Here is a 15,491-nt window from a genome sequence, read left to right on the forward strand (position 1 = left end):
TGTTTTAGTCTTAGGAATTGCTCATGAAATTGCAAAACAGGGAATTACAAATTGTGCGTAAAGACGCTGCATAGTGATGTCTGTAAAAGTCAAGTTTGTGCAAGACTGTGCTTGCCTGCACTGTCATACCAGTTATTGGTGTTAAAAAAACACATAAGAGGGTCAGACTAGGCTGGCAGTGATTTCAAATGAATAGAGACACTTGTGAAATCAATAAAATCTAAATAACTATATTTGCTTTTTTAATGCATGTTCTTATTCTTACTGTGATTTATCACCCTGCACTAAACAGCAGGCTGTCAGGCATCAAGCATTTATTTGATGCTATAAAAGGGATGAGAAGCAGCCATGGGCTGTCAGCATGAAATTAAAAGCTTGGCATATTTTGAACGGTTTCTTCATGCATATTATTCCAATGGGGAAAAACGTGTTTATAATCTTTAATCAAAGTGTAATTATCTGCTCTACCTCTGAAACAATCTTTCGGCTGACTTCACGCATACCTTTTACTTCCACTCTTCCCCTCCCATCCACCTGACTTCATTCTTTCAACAACCTCTCCTCACAATACATTCTGTACCACATTTTTTAAAATGTCGAAGTTCATCTTTTGCACGTCACATGCGTCAAATGGGCTGCAGATAAAATGTTTTTAATGTTGACTTGAACACATTTTTGCAGATATCTACCTGTAACATACTCGCATAATCACTTGTCGATCTTCAGAAAAGTGCAAAAGAAGATTCAAATCAGTGTGCTTGAGATTTCTTTTCTGGTGAGTAGTGTGGTGACATACCAGGAAGAGTTTTAAGAAAGGCAAAAAGCTTTATAATAGTTAAATAAAGTGCATTTATTTCAGCAGTTACTAGCTGAAATAGTAATTTCATTCACTCTGTATATGATCTTCGTCAGGGATTTCAGATCTCCACTTTTCATTTCATACAATCTTTTCTTTCATGGTTTATGCATGTCCGTACAGAAAGGTAGTATCTACTGTAATCACTTCTCCTGTCTCTATATGCCGCAGGCTGTGTGAAGTGTGGGGGATGTTCAGAGCGGTTGTTAAGTTTAGATCAGCTCTATGACTGTTGGCCCAGTCCTGTTGTTGAAATGTGTGAAAGGGGCAAATTCAGTTGATAGACACGTTCTCAAGCTGTGTTTAAGAGAATAAACCTTCCTCTTAGGGATGCAATGATTCACTCAACTCACGATTTAATTCAGAATTTGTTTTAAACAAAATTCGATGTAAGACAAATGATAAATGAATTGTGTCCCTTTATTATTGCTTGAAAAAATGCTGCATGTTTCTTTGTGTAATTGAAATATAAAATGATAATAATGTACTATTACATATTAGTGCTCTTTTGTTGATTTCGATTGCTTCTGTTGTCCTCATTTGTAAGTAGCTTTGGATAAAAGCGTCTGCTAAATAACAAAATGTAAATATAATTTAAATGTAAATAACAAAACTTAATTGAAATTTTAAAACATAGACTAAATCCAATAAATAATACAAGTAAAAGAAAGCTTATCATATAAACAAATGCCTTGTCTGTGTTGTTTTCTATTAAAATAGTGGCAACCACTGCATTTTAATCATGATCCAAACAAAGATGCTGCATACATACAACATTTTTTAATCTAAATTTAGATTGTATAATTTTTTTAATTTGAAGCAAAAACAGAATGGTTTGACTTCAGTTTTGTGAAAAGATACATAAAAAATATCTGCATGGAACAAACATCATATGAGCTGAATGAGACGCAGAGGCAAGATGGAAAGAAAAAATACCTTCTGAACTTTTTATTTTTTAAAGACATTAATTTCCCCTCAGACATACATTCATATAAAGTCCTACCCCTAATTTTATTGCGATTTGTTTAGCATCTCAACTGATTTGAATTGTCACATATTTGAATTGATTTTCAACCGGCTCTCGTTTAATCATTACATCCCTACTTCCTCTCATTCGTTGACCACCTGCAGTCCAGTGCAGACAAAAGAGTTATTCTTTATTAAAGCTAAGTCAACCATGCCCTCCTAAAACGCCTCGTCCTTACACGCCCCCACATGTCACGATGTGGCAAGATTTGCATAACACCGCCAAAATATTCTCGCTGCTGTTACGGAGATGATGTGTGTTTCATTGTGAAAGCGAAACTACTTTGTTTGGGCTTCCAAAAACGGACACAACTAGAAATCAGTGGTTAAGTTGTATTTCAACTCTGTTCCAGAACAGTTCAACCCAAATATTCAGAATGTGCAGTGCATTTTATGGAGAATGAGGACAGTTTCCTGAACCAATAGCCTACAATGCATCTGTGGCGTCAAGGCAGATTCTATAAAGTTGGGCAGTTCCGACTTTGCAAGGACAGTTTGTCGCTTCTGACTCACAGACTGTAAGTAAGTTTTTATATTTATAGAATTTACCACTGACGATTCAAACATGAGATTTGAGCAGTGTAGAATAGTGCTTCTTGTTTGTGTTTCTCCGATCATAAATGCAGACATGGTTTTATGTTTATGGAGCATGATACACAACATGCAAAAAGATTGCTTTTATTGGTTTTGTCTCTTCATGCTGGGAGAAGGCATCACAATATGTTAAGGGGCGTAACATTTTCCGTCACACGGTTGAGGTATTAGCCAATCACAATGCACTGGATAGCTGGCCAATCAATGTAAACCTTGCTTTTTCAGAACGATTAGCTTTGTAAAAATTTTCAGAAAGATGGGGCATGGAGGAACAACAATTATACATTGCAGAAAATACATATATATATATATATATATATATATATATTTTAATTTAAACTGCATAAGCACATTGCATTACTCCAAACACACAAAATGTTGTTCTTTTCATTAACATCATATGACCCCTTTAAATTAATATAATAATTATGAAACTCTCCTCAAGAGCGCACAGTAACTGTGGTTTAAAACTTAAAAGGCTCATTAAACTAATGCACAAATGTAATACACCATGTATCAATATCTCTTCCTTTCGTACTAGTGATGTCTGGTTCGCGAACAAATCGTTAGATTTAACCGGTTGTTGTTAGTGAACCGGTTGAACCAGTTCACCAAACGAACTGAAGCGGTTCACGTCTCCAGTAAGCATTAATCCACAAATTACTAAAGTTTTTCACTTTTTCAGCATGGCTGACACTCTCTCGGAGTCAGAATTAACCAATATCCCGGAGTAATTAATTAACTTAAACAGTACACTGACTGAACAGCTGTGAAGAGAGAACTGAAGATGAACACGAACAGAGCTGCTTGTGCGTTCTTTTGCTACTAAATTAACTACTAACCTAGTTTATAATAGTATTTTTGTTATGGATTGATATATTTTTGTAATTTATTTTTCATTAAAATTAAGTTGTTTATACGTAGTAGATTGTGTTTAACTCTCAAAAGAGTGATGATCAGGTCAACACAGAGTATATAAAAAAAAAAACGTGCTGTTATCAGATTGGATCGGCATCGGCAGATGCTCAGAATTTACGGTATCTGATCGTTCTGAAAAAATTGTATCGTTGCTTCCCTATAATAAAGTATAAACTGTCATTTAGACAACAGAAGGCATGTAATAGATTGTACAACAGTTTTTATTTTCTTGTTCGTTTTACGATAATTGAGTTGATTTAGAGACTTTAGAAGTTTATGATAGAGTAGGTTATGGGGTAAAAGAGATGTTGGTGTTCATTCACACCAGAACCTATCACCCAGAACCAACCCACAAGATGGGGCATTGCAGTGCAGATTGCTCTGTTACCTAGTTACCTGCTTCATTTTAATGTGTCCTCTAGAAACTCTTATTATTTTGAAATACTGGCTGCTCATGGTCTAGCTATGACGAAATGATGGGATATACAACAGTTAAAGGAAATGTGATGGAACATTGATATTTTTAATAAAAAAAATTGTCAAATCAAGATATTCCATTGTAATTGTGTATCTTTTTTGGCCTATTAGTAGATTTTGTTCCATAAAAATGGGAAATAATAATAAAGAGATATGTATAATTATACATATGTACTGTATCTATTTTAAATAAGACATATTGACTTGGAGTAGTGAGTAATTGACATTTCCAAGTAACATAAGTTGTATGTAGGATGGCAGCTTGTGTCTAGTTGGGCCAAGATGATGTGATTTAGCAGTAGGCTTGGATCAAGACTAAGCTGATAGACCTTAGAAATTAGACTTAAAATGATCTTGGACCAGCCACAAACAAGCTACAATGTTCTAAGAAAGTGTAGTTATATGCTCAAAAAAATCATATTTACTTTAGAACTCCCCAAATTTGTTTAAAAGCTTAAAAATCTGAATGTTTAGTGAAATTATTATTTATGAACCTATGAGTCCTCCACAAATTTTTAGTGCATTGTATCTTGTCCAAAGTGTTCAGCCAGATTGTCACCAGCTGGTAGTCTGAACAATCAACTCATCCAGCTTTTTTTTTTTTTAGGAAGAAAATATAAATAAATATTAAAATAACTATTATAGTGCATGATGATGAATAGTTTTTCTTGTCTATGCTTTCCTGTTCGGTTTCCTTTTCATGGATATCATACAAAAATCTTTCTTTTTTTTTTCCAAAACAAAAACAGATTGGACTGGGCTTTCTTCCAATGAATGTCCTCTCCATTTGTCCCATCCCAATAATAATATTTGCATTAGGGCTCAAACTCCACACCTTTTATCATGTCATATTTTTCTATTTTTGTGACATGTCCAGCTAAAACTAACCTTCACTGCATATTAGATTTAAGCCAGTAAATTAAACCTTTAATTCTACAAGTCTAACTAACTTCCCAGAAGTCCAAAGTCAACCACTCCCTGGAGGGCAGTCACTGACATCTCTTTGGCCTGACAGATTTGATACCAAACCAACCCAAACATAATCGCCGCACAGTATCTGTTTTTGAAGAGGTCCCATGAGGGAGAAGAGAGTATCACAGTGGGAATCACCGTCTTCCATCCAGAGCCTACTTATCATTTTTATGTTTTGTTTGAAACATATGATTGATTTGTGTGTCAGTGGTTAAATGCTCTCCCAGTAGCTGGGGGTCCAGAAGTCTGAAAACGCACTGAAAATCTGGGCTTCAAATTCAAATCTGGAAGCAACCAAAGATTTTGAAATATTAAAAACATTTTTAATATTAGAAAATATACAATTATTAAAAGTCCAATTTGCAAATAAACCAATTTGCTACATTATTTGGACCTGTACTCATTAAATTCTAAAAGTACTATTCACTGTGTGTGTGTGTGTGTGTGTGTTCACTGCTCTGTGTGTGCACTTCGGATGTGTTAAATGCAGAGCACGAATTCTGAGTATGGGTCACCATACTTGGCTGAATGTCACGTGACTTTCTTTTTTTTTTTTTTTTTTTTACAAATTAAGATAAATTTTAAATTAAGATGGGTATTTGGCAAAAACAAATTTAAGATAAAGACTCTGCCAGGTTTGCTTCACCACTAGCAGCTGACATTTAATAAAATAATAATGCAAACATTAGCGTAAATACTCTGTGAACTCAATGAATATTTAGATATCATTTAAAAAACTTTTACTCACAGAGATTATTACTAAACCTACATGTTTTTGTGGAGGAACATTATTGAATCCACTCTAGATGTCTTCAGTGTGTTCCGGCGCTCACTGATGGTGCGTCATTATTCACTCATTATTCTCATTATAAACGTGGTCAAAACTTTTCCAAACTTCAGACTTTGCTTTAGTTGCTGGTGCAACCAAAACGTAATCGCCAAAAGCAAGCCTCCGTTACACCTACTCAGCATCCATTTTTGCATCTTTCTCGTGCTAATCGAAACATCATATGACCGTTCGTTTATCTCGCAAACCGGAGCGCAAGCCCGAGCCCGACCTGAGTCCGCGTAAGATGATATAAATTAAGCCGAACCCGTCGGGTCCCGTCGGGTTTGTGCAAAGATCTTCAGCTCTAACTGATCATATGTAAATATGTAAACATTCTAGGTATTTTATTTTTTTTCTCACTAGCACAAGGACAATATTTAATTACATATAAAAGTGTCTTTATTTACACATTTGAAACCATTTAAATTGCAATTTGAGACCTTTCAATTGATTAAATTATTTGCTTAATTGGTTTGTCAGTTGAATTATTACAGTGGATTGTTTGAAATCCACCATGCAAGTAGGGTTGGAACATAATATTCAAATATTCGTTTGGTGGGTTGGCATTCGATGTTCTGTAGTTTGTAAAAGGTTTATTAATTCTGAATGTGTCACATGTCTATATTGCACCAAAATGTGACACTGCACTCCCTTTGGCCCACAGCAAGACACCCACCATGTGTGAAGTGGATTGGATGAACGGTTCTCAACATAATAAAAATGCTAACAGACAGACATGTAGAGTTTCCTGCCTTTATTACACTCTGTCTACACCGGATGCAACAGTTGTGCCAACATACATCGTGATGTCTATCAGCCATCGGCTATGGACGATGGCATCGTCTGTCACCCCAACCCTAATGATCAATGCACATACACAGAGTACATCACATATGGTAAACAAGGAAACTTAAATGTGCATATCATGCATGAGAAACAATTAGGTTTATTGTAGCGTGTGATGCTTGCACAAGTTTTTATTTTTCCCTATATATTAGTGTACTGTATATTGTTTACCATATGTGTTTTTATATGAATAAAAGACTAAATGTTATCATATAAAGCATTTGTATCTCTTCACAATACTTGGATTAAACTGCTTGATTAGTATGGATTTGCTTTGCAATGATGTCTGAGTTTTGGTTACCTGGTTTGGATTGGTTACCTTTTTGAAGACAGAGAAAGATTCTGGTAAACTCGGTGATGCTATACAGAGTCACTGGGTCAAGACATTACAAATGCACACATCATGAAGATGCTGATCCTGTAAGGCCTGAAGCCCTTTTCCCCAATTAGCCATCTCTGTACAAAGACAGAATATGACAGCTTGCATTTGGTAACAACCATTGAATACAGCTTGCTTTCACAACTGCACTTCACAGTCTATTATATAACACTGTAAACACTGTTGTCTGCAGAAGCCTCTAGTTTGCTTTATGCTGATCTCATTGGAATGTCATCTTGTGTCTAAAAGAATCTCTAATTTGACCTGGCTGAATTTCCAGCATCACTTCACATAAAACTGATGTTACAAAACATTTTGATGTTTGCTGGCCGTCGGATAATGGTCTGTCAAAATCTTCCTCTCAAAGCCAAGACGGGATGTAATGTGAGAAAGACCAGAGTAATGTATGTTGTGCAGGCTGGATTATGAATATGTGAGCACTGAAGCGGTGCGCAGTATCAGTCTGTAAGTATTGAGTTTTGTCAGGATCATTCCTGCTCTCTCCTGCTGCGACGGCTCTGGCCTTTGCACTGCTCTCACTCCTTTGGCTCCATGTTTCTAATTATCCTCTGTGTGACTCACCCACAATGAGGTGTCAGTCTTTGACAAAGCGAGGCCTTTTCTCTTCACAGGGCAGATGAGCAGCTTCTCTACAGGGGATTTATCAGTGTTTGCCTGATAATGGAGTGTGTGGTCTGATGAGTTTTCCGCAACGCTAAGATTTATTTATCACGATAATACCTTCATGAGTTACATTCAGTACCAAGACTTCAGCTATGGGGAAAAAGAAAGAAGCTTATGGAAAGTTGAAGGTATATTATAGAACCACTTGTAAGATTTACATTTCATTGCTTTTTCCCCCTCCTTTCCTGATAAAAATTGGGATTGTGATTTTAAAATGTGATTTAAAAAATTTACAGTGAAAGTGAAGTCTGGCCAAGTATGGTGACCCATACTCAGAATTCGTGCTCTGCATTTAACCCTCTTGGAGCAGTGGGCAGCCATATTGCAGCAGCGCCCGGGGAGCAGTTGGAGGTTCAGTGCCTTGCTCAAGTGTCTCACTTCAGTCGTGGTATTGAGGTTGGAAGTGCGCGTTGTACATTCACTTCCCCCACCGACAATTCTTGCCGGATCTGAGACTCGAACCCACAACCTTCAGATTACAAGTTCGACTCTCTTAACTTTATACCACGACTGCCCCCATGACTGTAATAGTAGAATACAAATAAAATAGTAATTATAATTATAGTATATTATATATTATATTAAAGTATATATTATTAACTAATAATAATAATTATAAGGGGGAAAGCCCTAAAGGGGCTGTTGCATCTATTGCGTATGTTTTCTTTCTTCTTCCAACCTCTTGAGAGTTGGTGGCAGCCCTATTTGCTGTAGCTGCTCCTAAATTATTGAACAACCTACCACTTCATATCAGATCTGATCCTACGTTAGGCTTTTTTAAAAGTCGTTTAGAAATGCACTTCCTCTCTGTAGCCTTTGCGAGTGAAGTTTTGTTTTTTATGGTTTTGTGTCATTGTTTTATGATGTGATCTTTCCCTTACTAAAATGTTTTATTAATATCTGTACTTTGGAGCAACTCCTTGTTGTTTGAAAAGTGCTGTAGAAATAAATGAACTGAACTGACTATGAAGGGTAACATGGGAAAATTATGCAATTTTGCCTACTTGTAGTGATTGTCATAAATAGTGATCTGACCAACTTTGGGGTCCGATTATATAGCACCACCACCAGTCCGAAAATTCCTTTTTCAAATGGTTATAACTTTTAAACCCTTTATTCTGGAAAAAATTGATTTAGTTCATCTGATTACTCTCTTCATGGTGAACCCATTCAACAGCTTACATTAAGGCTCCACCCATTACAGTAGTGGCCTTTTTAAAAAGTACAGTTCTCAGTTTTTTCGCAACTCGTTCAAAATTTGTCAAAATTAGCAGAGATGAACTGAACAGAATTTTGTTATTCATCTGTTCAGAAGTTATGTTAACTTAATGATGTTGACCCAAAATTGGTTCAGAGGCTGTATCTCATCCAAACATTGATCAATCAAATGAAACTCTGTATGCTTCATCAGCACCATGATCTCAGGTTCTATTCCAAATTTGGCAACAGGGGAACTTATGGATCGTGAGATATTAATTATTTAAAAAAAATTTTTTGTCATTTTTGATAATAGCTTTAGAACAGGTAATCAGAAAATCATAATCTTGATCCCTATGGATTCCTTGGGTCATTCCGAATCTGTGAAAAATGATTTGAATTGCAATATCTTTTGAACCATTTGACGTATTGGCACCAAATTAAAAGGATCATCGACGGCATGTCCCAGAGGTACCTCCAAGGCTAGTCCAAAATCTGAGCAGATGATCTTTGAACCGAGACGCATAGAAATGACTAAATTAATACTGATCAGTCCCTCCAGAAACGTGATTACGCGATCGCTTGATTTAATGCATAATCAGCCAAAGGCCGCATATTTATGCGGGGTCGCATTTTTTCAAATACGCCGCTCTTTTGCCGCATAAATTACTGATTTCAGAAAGCAAAATATGCGGGGCTAGCATGATTTCATAATCCCTGTATTTTCGTTGCAAAAAAACTCACATATATATTAGCAGAAAGTTGAAAAATGTTGCGTTTACTTCACACAAGTATTTTCCCCTATTGCCATGGGAACCTTATGAAGTGACGTAATTACGTGTCATCTGCAAACTCCGCGGCGAAACCAGGGTGAAACTTGAAGTGCGCAAATCATTCTTATTTGCCAACAAAAATAAGCGCAAAAGAACGCGCCAAGCAGTTTCCCGATTTGTTACATGGCAGTGGAGCCAAATTATATTGCGGGAACTTTCGAAAACTGCGGTTTGATGAAATGGAGAAAAAAAGGTAATTCCCCCAACACCCCCTTCACACTAGGTTACTAACACTGTTGTAGTTTCATTCAGAAGTTGATGCAACTTTACAGTTGCACTTTTTGTTACAGAACAGTACCAAAAACTTACAGTTGTAATTATATGAGTAGTGTGTAAAATAATTTACGTTGCAGTAAGAGATTGCAATTTAAATATTCTGTGATTTAGAATGCTCGCTTATCATAGGAAGTAATAAGAAATTACTCTTTACATTAAGGTAGTAGCCTAGTGAGAAAAAGGTGTTGGGGGAATCACCTTTTTTTCTCTTTTTCATCAAACCACAGTTTTTGCAAGTTCACGCAATTTCATCGCATAAAATTGCAAAAATATCCCGCATATTCCATCGCACTTTTTAAGAAAACCTGCCGCAAAATCAAGGATTTTTGCCCGCAACAATCACAAAAAAAAAACCCGCGTTTTTCTGGAGGGACTGACTGATATAAGCTTCTGTTCCCAAGAAATACCTCTCTGTATTTGATCATGCCTGCGTTTGTTGTCTTATGTTAGTTTGCTATCAAGTTTACCATAAGCTGTGTTAGTGTTAAGTCAGCTTTACATGCTAATCAGATTTTTTTTTTTTTTTTTTTATGAGCTCTTTCTCACTATGAAACTTCTTGTCAGCAGTCTGCTGAAACTAGCTCAGTGTGATCCTGAGTACTTTCTGTTGTGGTTTCAACAGTCAGTGTGACACATGCCCAGAACACAAAAGTACTGTGGCAAGAAATGATGCAGAAGTTGCTTTTGTTGCAGGCATCGAGACTTTCCACGGATGATCTCATCTGAATCTATTAAAAATGACCTGCAGTGCATTTATGTGCAGATTCCTAACTTTGAATTGATTCGGAGGTGAACTTCTGAACTTCAGCATCTGTGAACACCAGTTTTCTCAGTGGTGCAGCAAGATCTGGGCCACATTAACTTGACCTGGAGATTGTGGTTTTCATTCTTGTGTGGTGCAACTTTTTTTTTTTATTTTCATTTGGACTCCTGTTCATTCTGAGTTCATTTATAATTCTGAACTGGGTGTATTTCATGTTCATTTAAATTCAGCTGTTTTTGCTGTGCACTGCACTAAAGCACCACCAGGTGCTTGGCCCTGTATCAGTTTATTATTGTTATTTATTACCAAATATAAATTACCAAATAAATACAAAAAGTTTGGTAACACTTTCTATGAAGCCTTCATTTATAATGGATTATAAGGGTATTCTTAAAGCGTTATAATGAATGTCTAATGCATTATAAAAAACCTTATAATATGTTATATCATCTCATGAATAAGAACAGTTTTAATATTATAATATTTACTTATTTGTGGTTATAGCTTTTGAGTATGATGATTTATAACACAATGAACAAGTTGCATCCACTTTTGCAATGGATTATATTTCTAATAGTTATAATGTATTATAAGTCTCTTATCTTGCCATTTTTCTGATGCTACTTAAAGCGGTCAAAGACCACTTATAAGTAATAATATTAGTTTATATATATATATATGTATATATATATATATATATATATATATATATATATATCCGTTTTCTTCTCTCTAATAGCCATACGATCAGATATCAGATCAGATGAATGTGTAATATGACACATTTGATATTATGATATTACTATTTTTATTGTAATATCAGTTTGATTATTTTGATGGTTTAGGCCGCTGTTGATAAGGAACTCTGCAACTACATCTCAACTAGCAGTCATTAGAGTATTAGTATGTCTGCTACTGTAAATTTATGCTAACACTTTATTTTTATAGTCAACCAACAGATAAACTGACTATAAGTGTCTTTGCAAGTGTGTCAAATTATTGTGCATATTCTTGAGCATACTAATACTCTAATGAGAGTTAGTTGGCATGTAGTTGCAATGTTGCTTATAGTTGATTGATTTAGGGGACCATAAAAATAAAATGTTACCATATAAAACATTGCATTTTTTTCAGTTGGAGTATTAAGCTCACATCAATGAATTAACATAAGCAAATAACACTCAACATCTAACCACTCACAAGCTGTAGTTAGACAATGTCAAGATATGATACAGTCCATTATACTGTAAATGAAGTAGATTTAATATAGTGTTCATTGAGTGTTATAAATAATCATACTCTTAAACTTAAAACCACAAATACGTAAGCATTATGATGTATTCTAATTGTTGTTATGATTATTCATGAATTGATAACATAAGTTTTTTTATAATGCATTATGGATTCATTATAACGCCTTAAGAATACCTTTATAATGTTTTATAAATAGGGGCTTCATAGAAAGTGTTACCAAAAGGTTTAATATTGTTATATTTCAGTTTACAATAAAAATGTATTTTTAAGAAAAATAATATATAACTCGAATATATTATTTAATTCATATATCATTGTAATAATATCAAATTCTTTATAATTTATTTTACATTATAATTGTAGAATTACAATACTAATGTATATACTTGACTACTACATTTTCAAACATTAAAGTGTCAAACTTTAATTTGAGTGAAAATAGAATGTCCTCAAAGCTTCTTTAGTTGAAACGTGCTTGAAGTATTGGAAGATGGATGGCGTTTATTGTATTATTAACTGAGGTTAAACCCAAACTCAAAGCAGGTGCAGAGACAAGGTTTGTGTGGAACAGAGCTGCTCTAAGATGCTGTAAACACCGGCTGATAATGAGCTGCTCACGTGTAAGAACACAGAGCCACGCTTCACTCTGAAACACAGCACATATGCATTTAATTATTACAGCCTTTGCCATCCCATAATTGCACTGAGACACTTTTTTGGTTTTATTTTATTCTTTGTGTAACCATAGGATGGCCTGGGGTCATGCGGGTGAATTTGGACTTAATTATTGAGCTGTATATGATTCTATAACAGCCCAGAAATATGAAGCTATTGTACAGAAACACATGATGTTCCCATAATCCAGAACGGTGATGCTCCCATATCCACTGCTAAACAAATCGAACACATCTCATGACCTTGCCATTCATCAGATCCCCACATCGCTGGATCTCTCCGGGACATTCCAGAGCGCAGAATGCAAATGAGATTTCCACCTCCTTCATTCCTCGAACAACTGGAGGCTTTTCCTCTTGAAGAATGAAGACGTGTCATAATGCACACAATGGCAGCATTTCCAAATGAGAATTGAACTGCAAAGTGTCTCTACTTATTAGATTTTGTTAGTTCTTATTACCCTTTTTTTATGAGATTTTCTTTTCTTCAGTGGCAAACCCCTGAAGGGAATCGGCGGCGCAGAATCTTTTTGAGTGTGGTTGTGCATGAGGTTACATGGTTTATTGAAATGTCAAGCATGACTTTCAATAAATTCTGTAATCATTTTGGATCTCGAATTCAAGAAATATGTACTTCAAGAATTGTGACACTGCAGCACTATTTAAAGGGATAGTCCACCCCAAAATGAAAAGGCATTTCTCAAAAAAATGTTCCAGAGATAAAAAGGGAAAGCCATTCAGGTTGAAAAAGACATGACGGTGAGTGAATCATGATACAATTTTCATTTTTGGGTGAACTCCAAAGTGAACTGGTGACCAATTACATAAAAATACACTTTCCCTTATATTACACTTGACTAAATAATTTAGAGCTAAACCTAAAATCTGGGCGCATGTGTGTATCATTGACAAATAACATATTTGTTGTTTGGTTTGATGTCTTTATTGTAAAGTGTTTTGTAAGTGATGGTTATAGAGCGATCTAGCCGTTGTTTAGCCTGCGCTCTCTGACACAGTGAAATCAAAGTGTGTATTTCTGGAAGCTGAAATCCTCTAGAGACGCAGCTGTGATGTTGAACACACGTCTCATATGTCAGTGTCACTTCTCTCAATCTCTGTATCTCTCTCTCCGTCAGGTATTAGGAGGATCAGGGCGTCTGTACACGTGCTTCACTTCCTGCCACTACTGTCCGTGCCCCGCATTCTCTTTCACTGTGCTCAGGAGGAACGACAGTCTGATGGTGAGGTCACTTCCTCTCTCTGCTCACACACAGCTGCACTCACAGACCCCGAGACCCTCTTCCTGTTTAGCGGTTTTCATCATTTCTGTATTTCTGTCAATATAAGTAAACACACTGGGTGTTATTATTTATTTGATTAAAAATATAGTAAAAACAGTAAAATTAGTACAGTTATATAATATAACTATACCATTTATTATTATTTTCAATGTTGAATACAGTTCTACAGGAAACTGACACTACAGATTGTTCAAATGTGTTTTTTTTTTAAAGAAATGAATACCTTTATTAAGCAGGTACAGTATGCATTAAATGGAACAAATTTGATTTTAAACATGTATGATATTACAAAAATCCTAAATGTATCGCTGCTTGCACCAAAATATGAATCAGTTTTCAATGGCTGAGCAGGATGCTTCAAATGTTTTCAACACTGATCAAAACTAGAATTGTTTCTTGAGCAGTTTATCATATTAGAATGATTTCTGGAGGATCATGTGACACTGAAGATTGGAAATTCAGTTTTTCATGACGGGAATTTACATTTTCAAATATATTACGACATTAAAAGCAGTAAGCAGCAGTTTTTCACAATGTTACTGTTTTTACTATATTTTTGATCAAATATATGCATCATTGCTGAACATCTTGCAAAAACATAAATCTGAATTATTCCAAACATTTGACCCACTGTGTGTGTGTGTGTGTGTGTGTGTGTGTGTGTTTGTGCATCTGCATTCCCATCTTATTTTCTGCATTTTCTCGTTTGCTTGTTTGTATAGCTGACATCTAACCATTAGCTAAAACACTGACCGAAATGAATTCTAAATAGTTGTTAGACAATTAATATGATCTACTAGTTGATCAGATTATTGGATATGCAAAATGCTTGACTCATTGATTACTAAAACCCATTATAGTTGCAACACTACTTTATTTGCCTGCTTTTGTTTTAAATATCTTCCTTGGCTCTCTTCTTCATCTGCTCTTTGCTGTGGTTATTCCCATCCACTGTCTGTCCTTTGATGCTGTGGCTCCTTTTCAACTGTATCTGTTGCTGCAAAGTTGCATGTGTATCAGCCTGGTTTTGAGCCCAGGGGAGAGAATGAGACTAAAATTAGACCTCAAGTCTGAGAAAGAAAATCCAGAGACGACTCCAAAATGCACGGCTTCACTCTGATAGCATGACCTCACTTTATCATCAAACTGCAATGATATATAAATGCATTTTATGCCAATGCGATCCGAGAGGAATGATTTCCTTGTTTATTTCTAGCCCTCTGCGTAATGCATTAGCATTTGCTTGATGCGCTTGAAAATGTCTCAAATGTGATTAACCTGCCTGCTCTCAGCGGCTTGCCGTCTGACCCAAAGATAAAACACAAGAACATGACGTGAGGTTCTCATCAGACACGAGGTTGGTGGCTTGATGCTCTCGGTATCTGGGGCCTGTAGACCAACACTGAAGTGTGAATGAAGCAAATACAGTCTGTTCTTCATAGTATAAAGTCACTCACCACATTAATATTTCCTGTTAAGTGCGTCTTTTCTCCCCTTTTCAGCTTTCATTGTCAGTCATCTTGTTTTGGGCGACACTAATATTCTCCTTCATTGTAATCTGGTTTATATTTCTGTTATGTGATGAACGTCAAGCTTTGGTGAACATGCATCC

General features: G+C 35.7%; 1 protein-coding gene across 2 annotated transcripts in view; it reads left to right on the forward strand.

Moving 5' to 3' along the window:
* The window catches only part of zswim7 (zinc finger, SWIM-type containing 7), a 33,140-nt gene that overhangs the window by 16,581 nt on the left and 1,068 nt on the right, over positions 1-15,491 (forward strand). For both annotated transcript variants that reach the window (XM_052591969.1, XM_052591968.1), the window contains exon 5: positions 13,715-13,819. In XM_052591969.1, coding sequence (XP_052447929.1) covers positions 13,715-13,819 — 105 coding nt within the window. The remainder of the gene's footprint in view (positions 1-13,714; positions 13,820-15,491) is intronic.

Source organism: Carassius gibelio, chromosome A5 (assembly GCF_023724105.1).
Source record: "Carassius gibelio isolate Cgi1373 ecotype wild population from Czech Republic chromosome A5, carGib1.2-hapl.c, whole genome shotgun sequence".
Taxonomy (NCBI): domain Eukaryota; kingdom Metazoa; phylum Chordata; class Actinopteri; order Cypriniformes; family Cyprinidae; genus Carassius; species Carassius gibelio.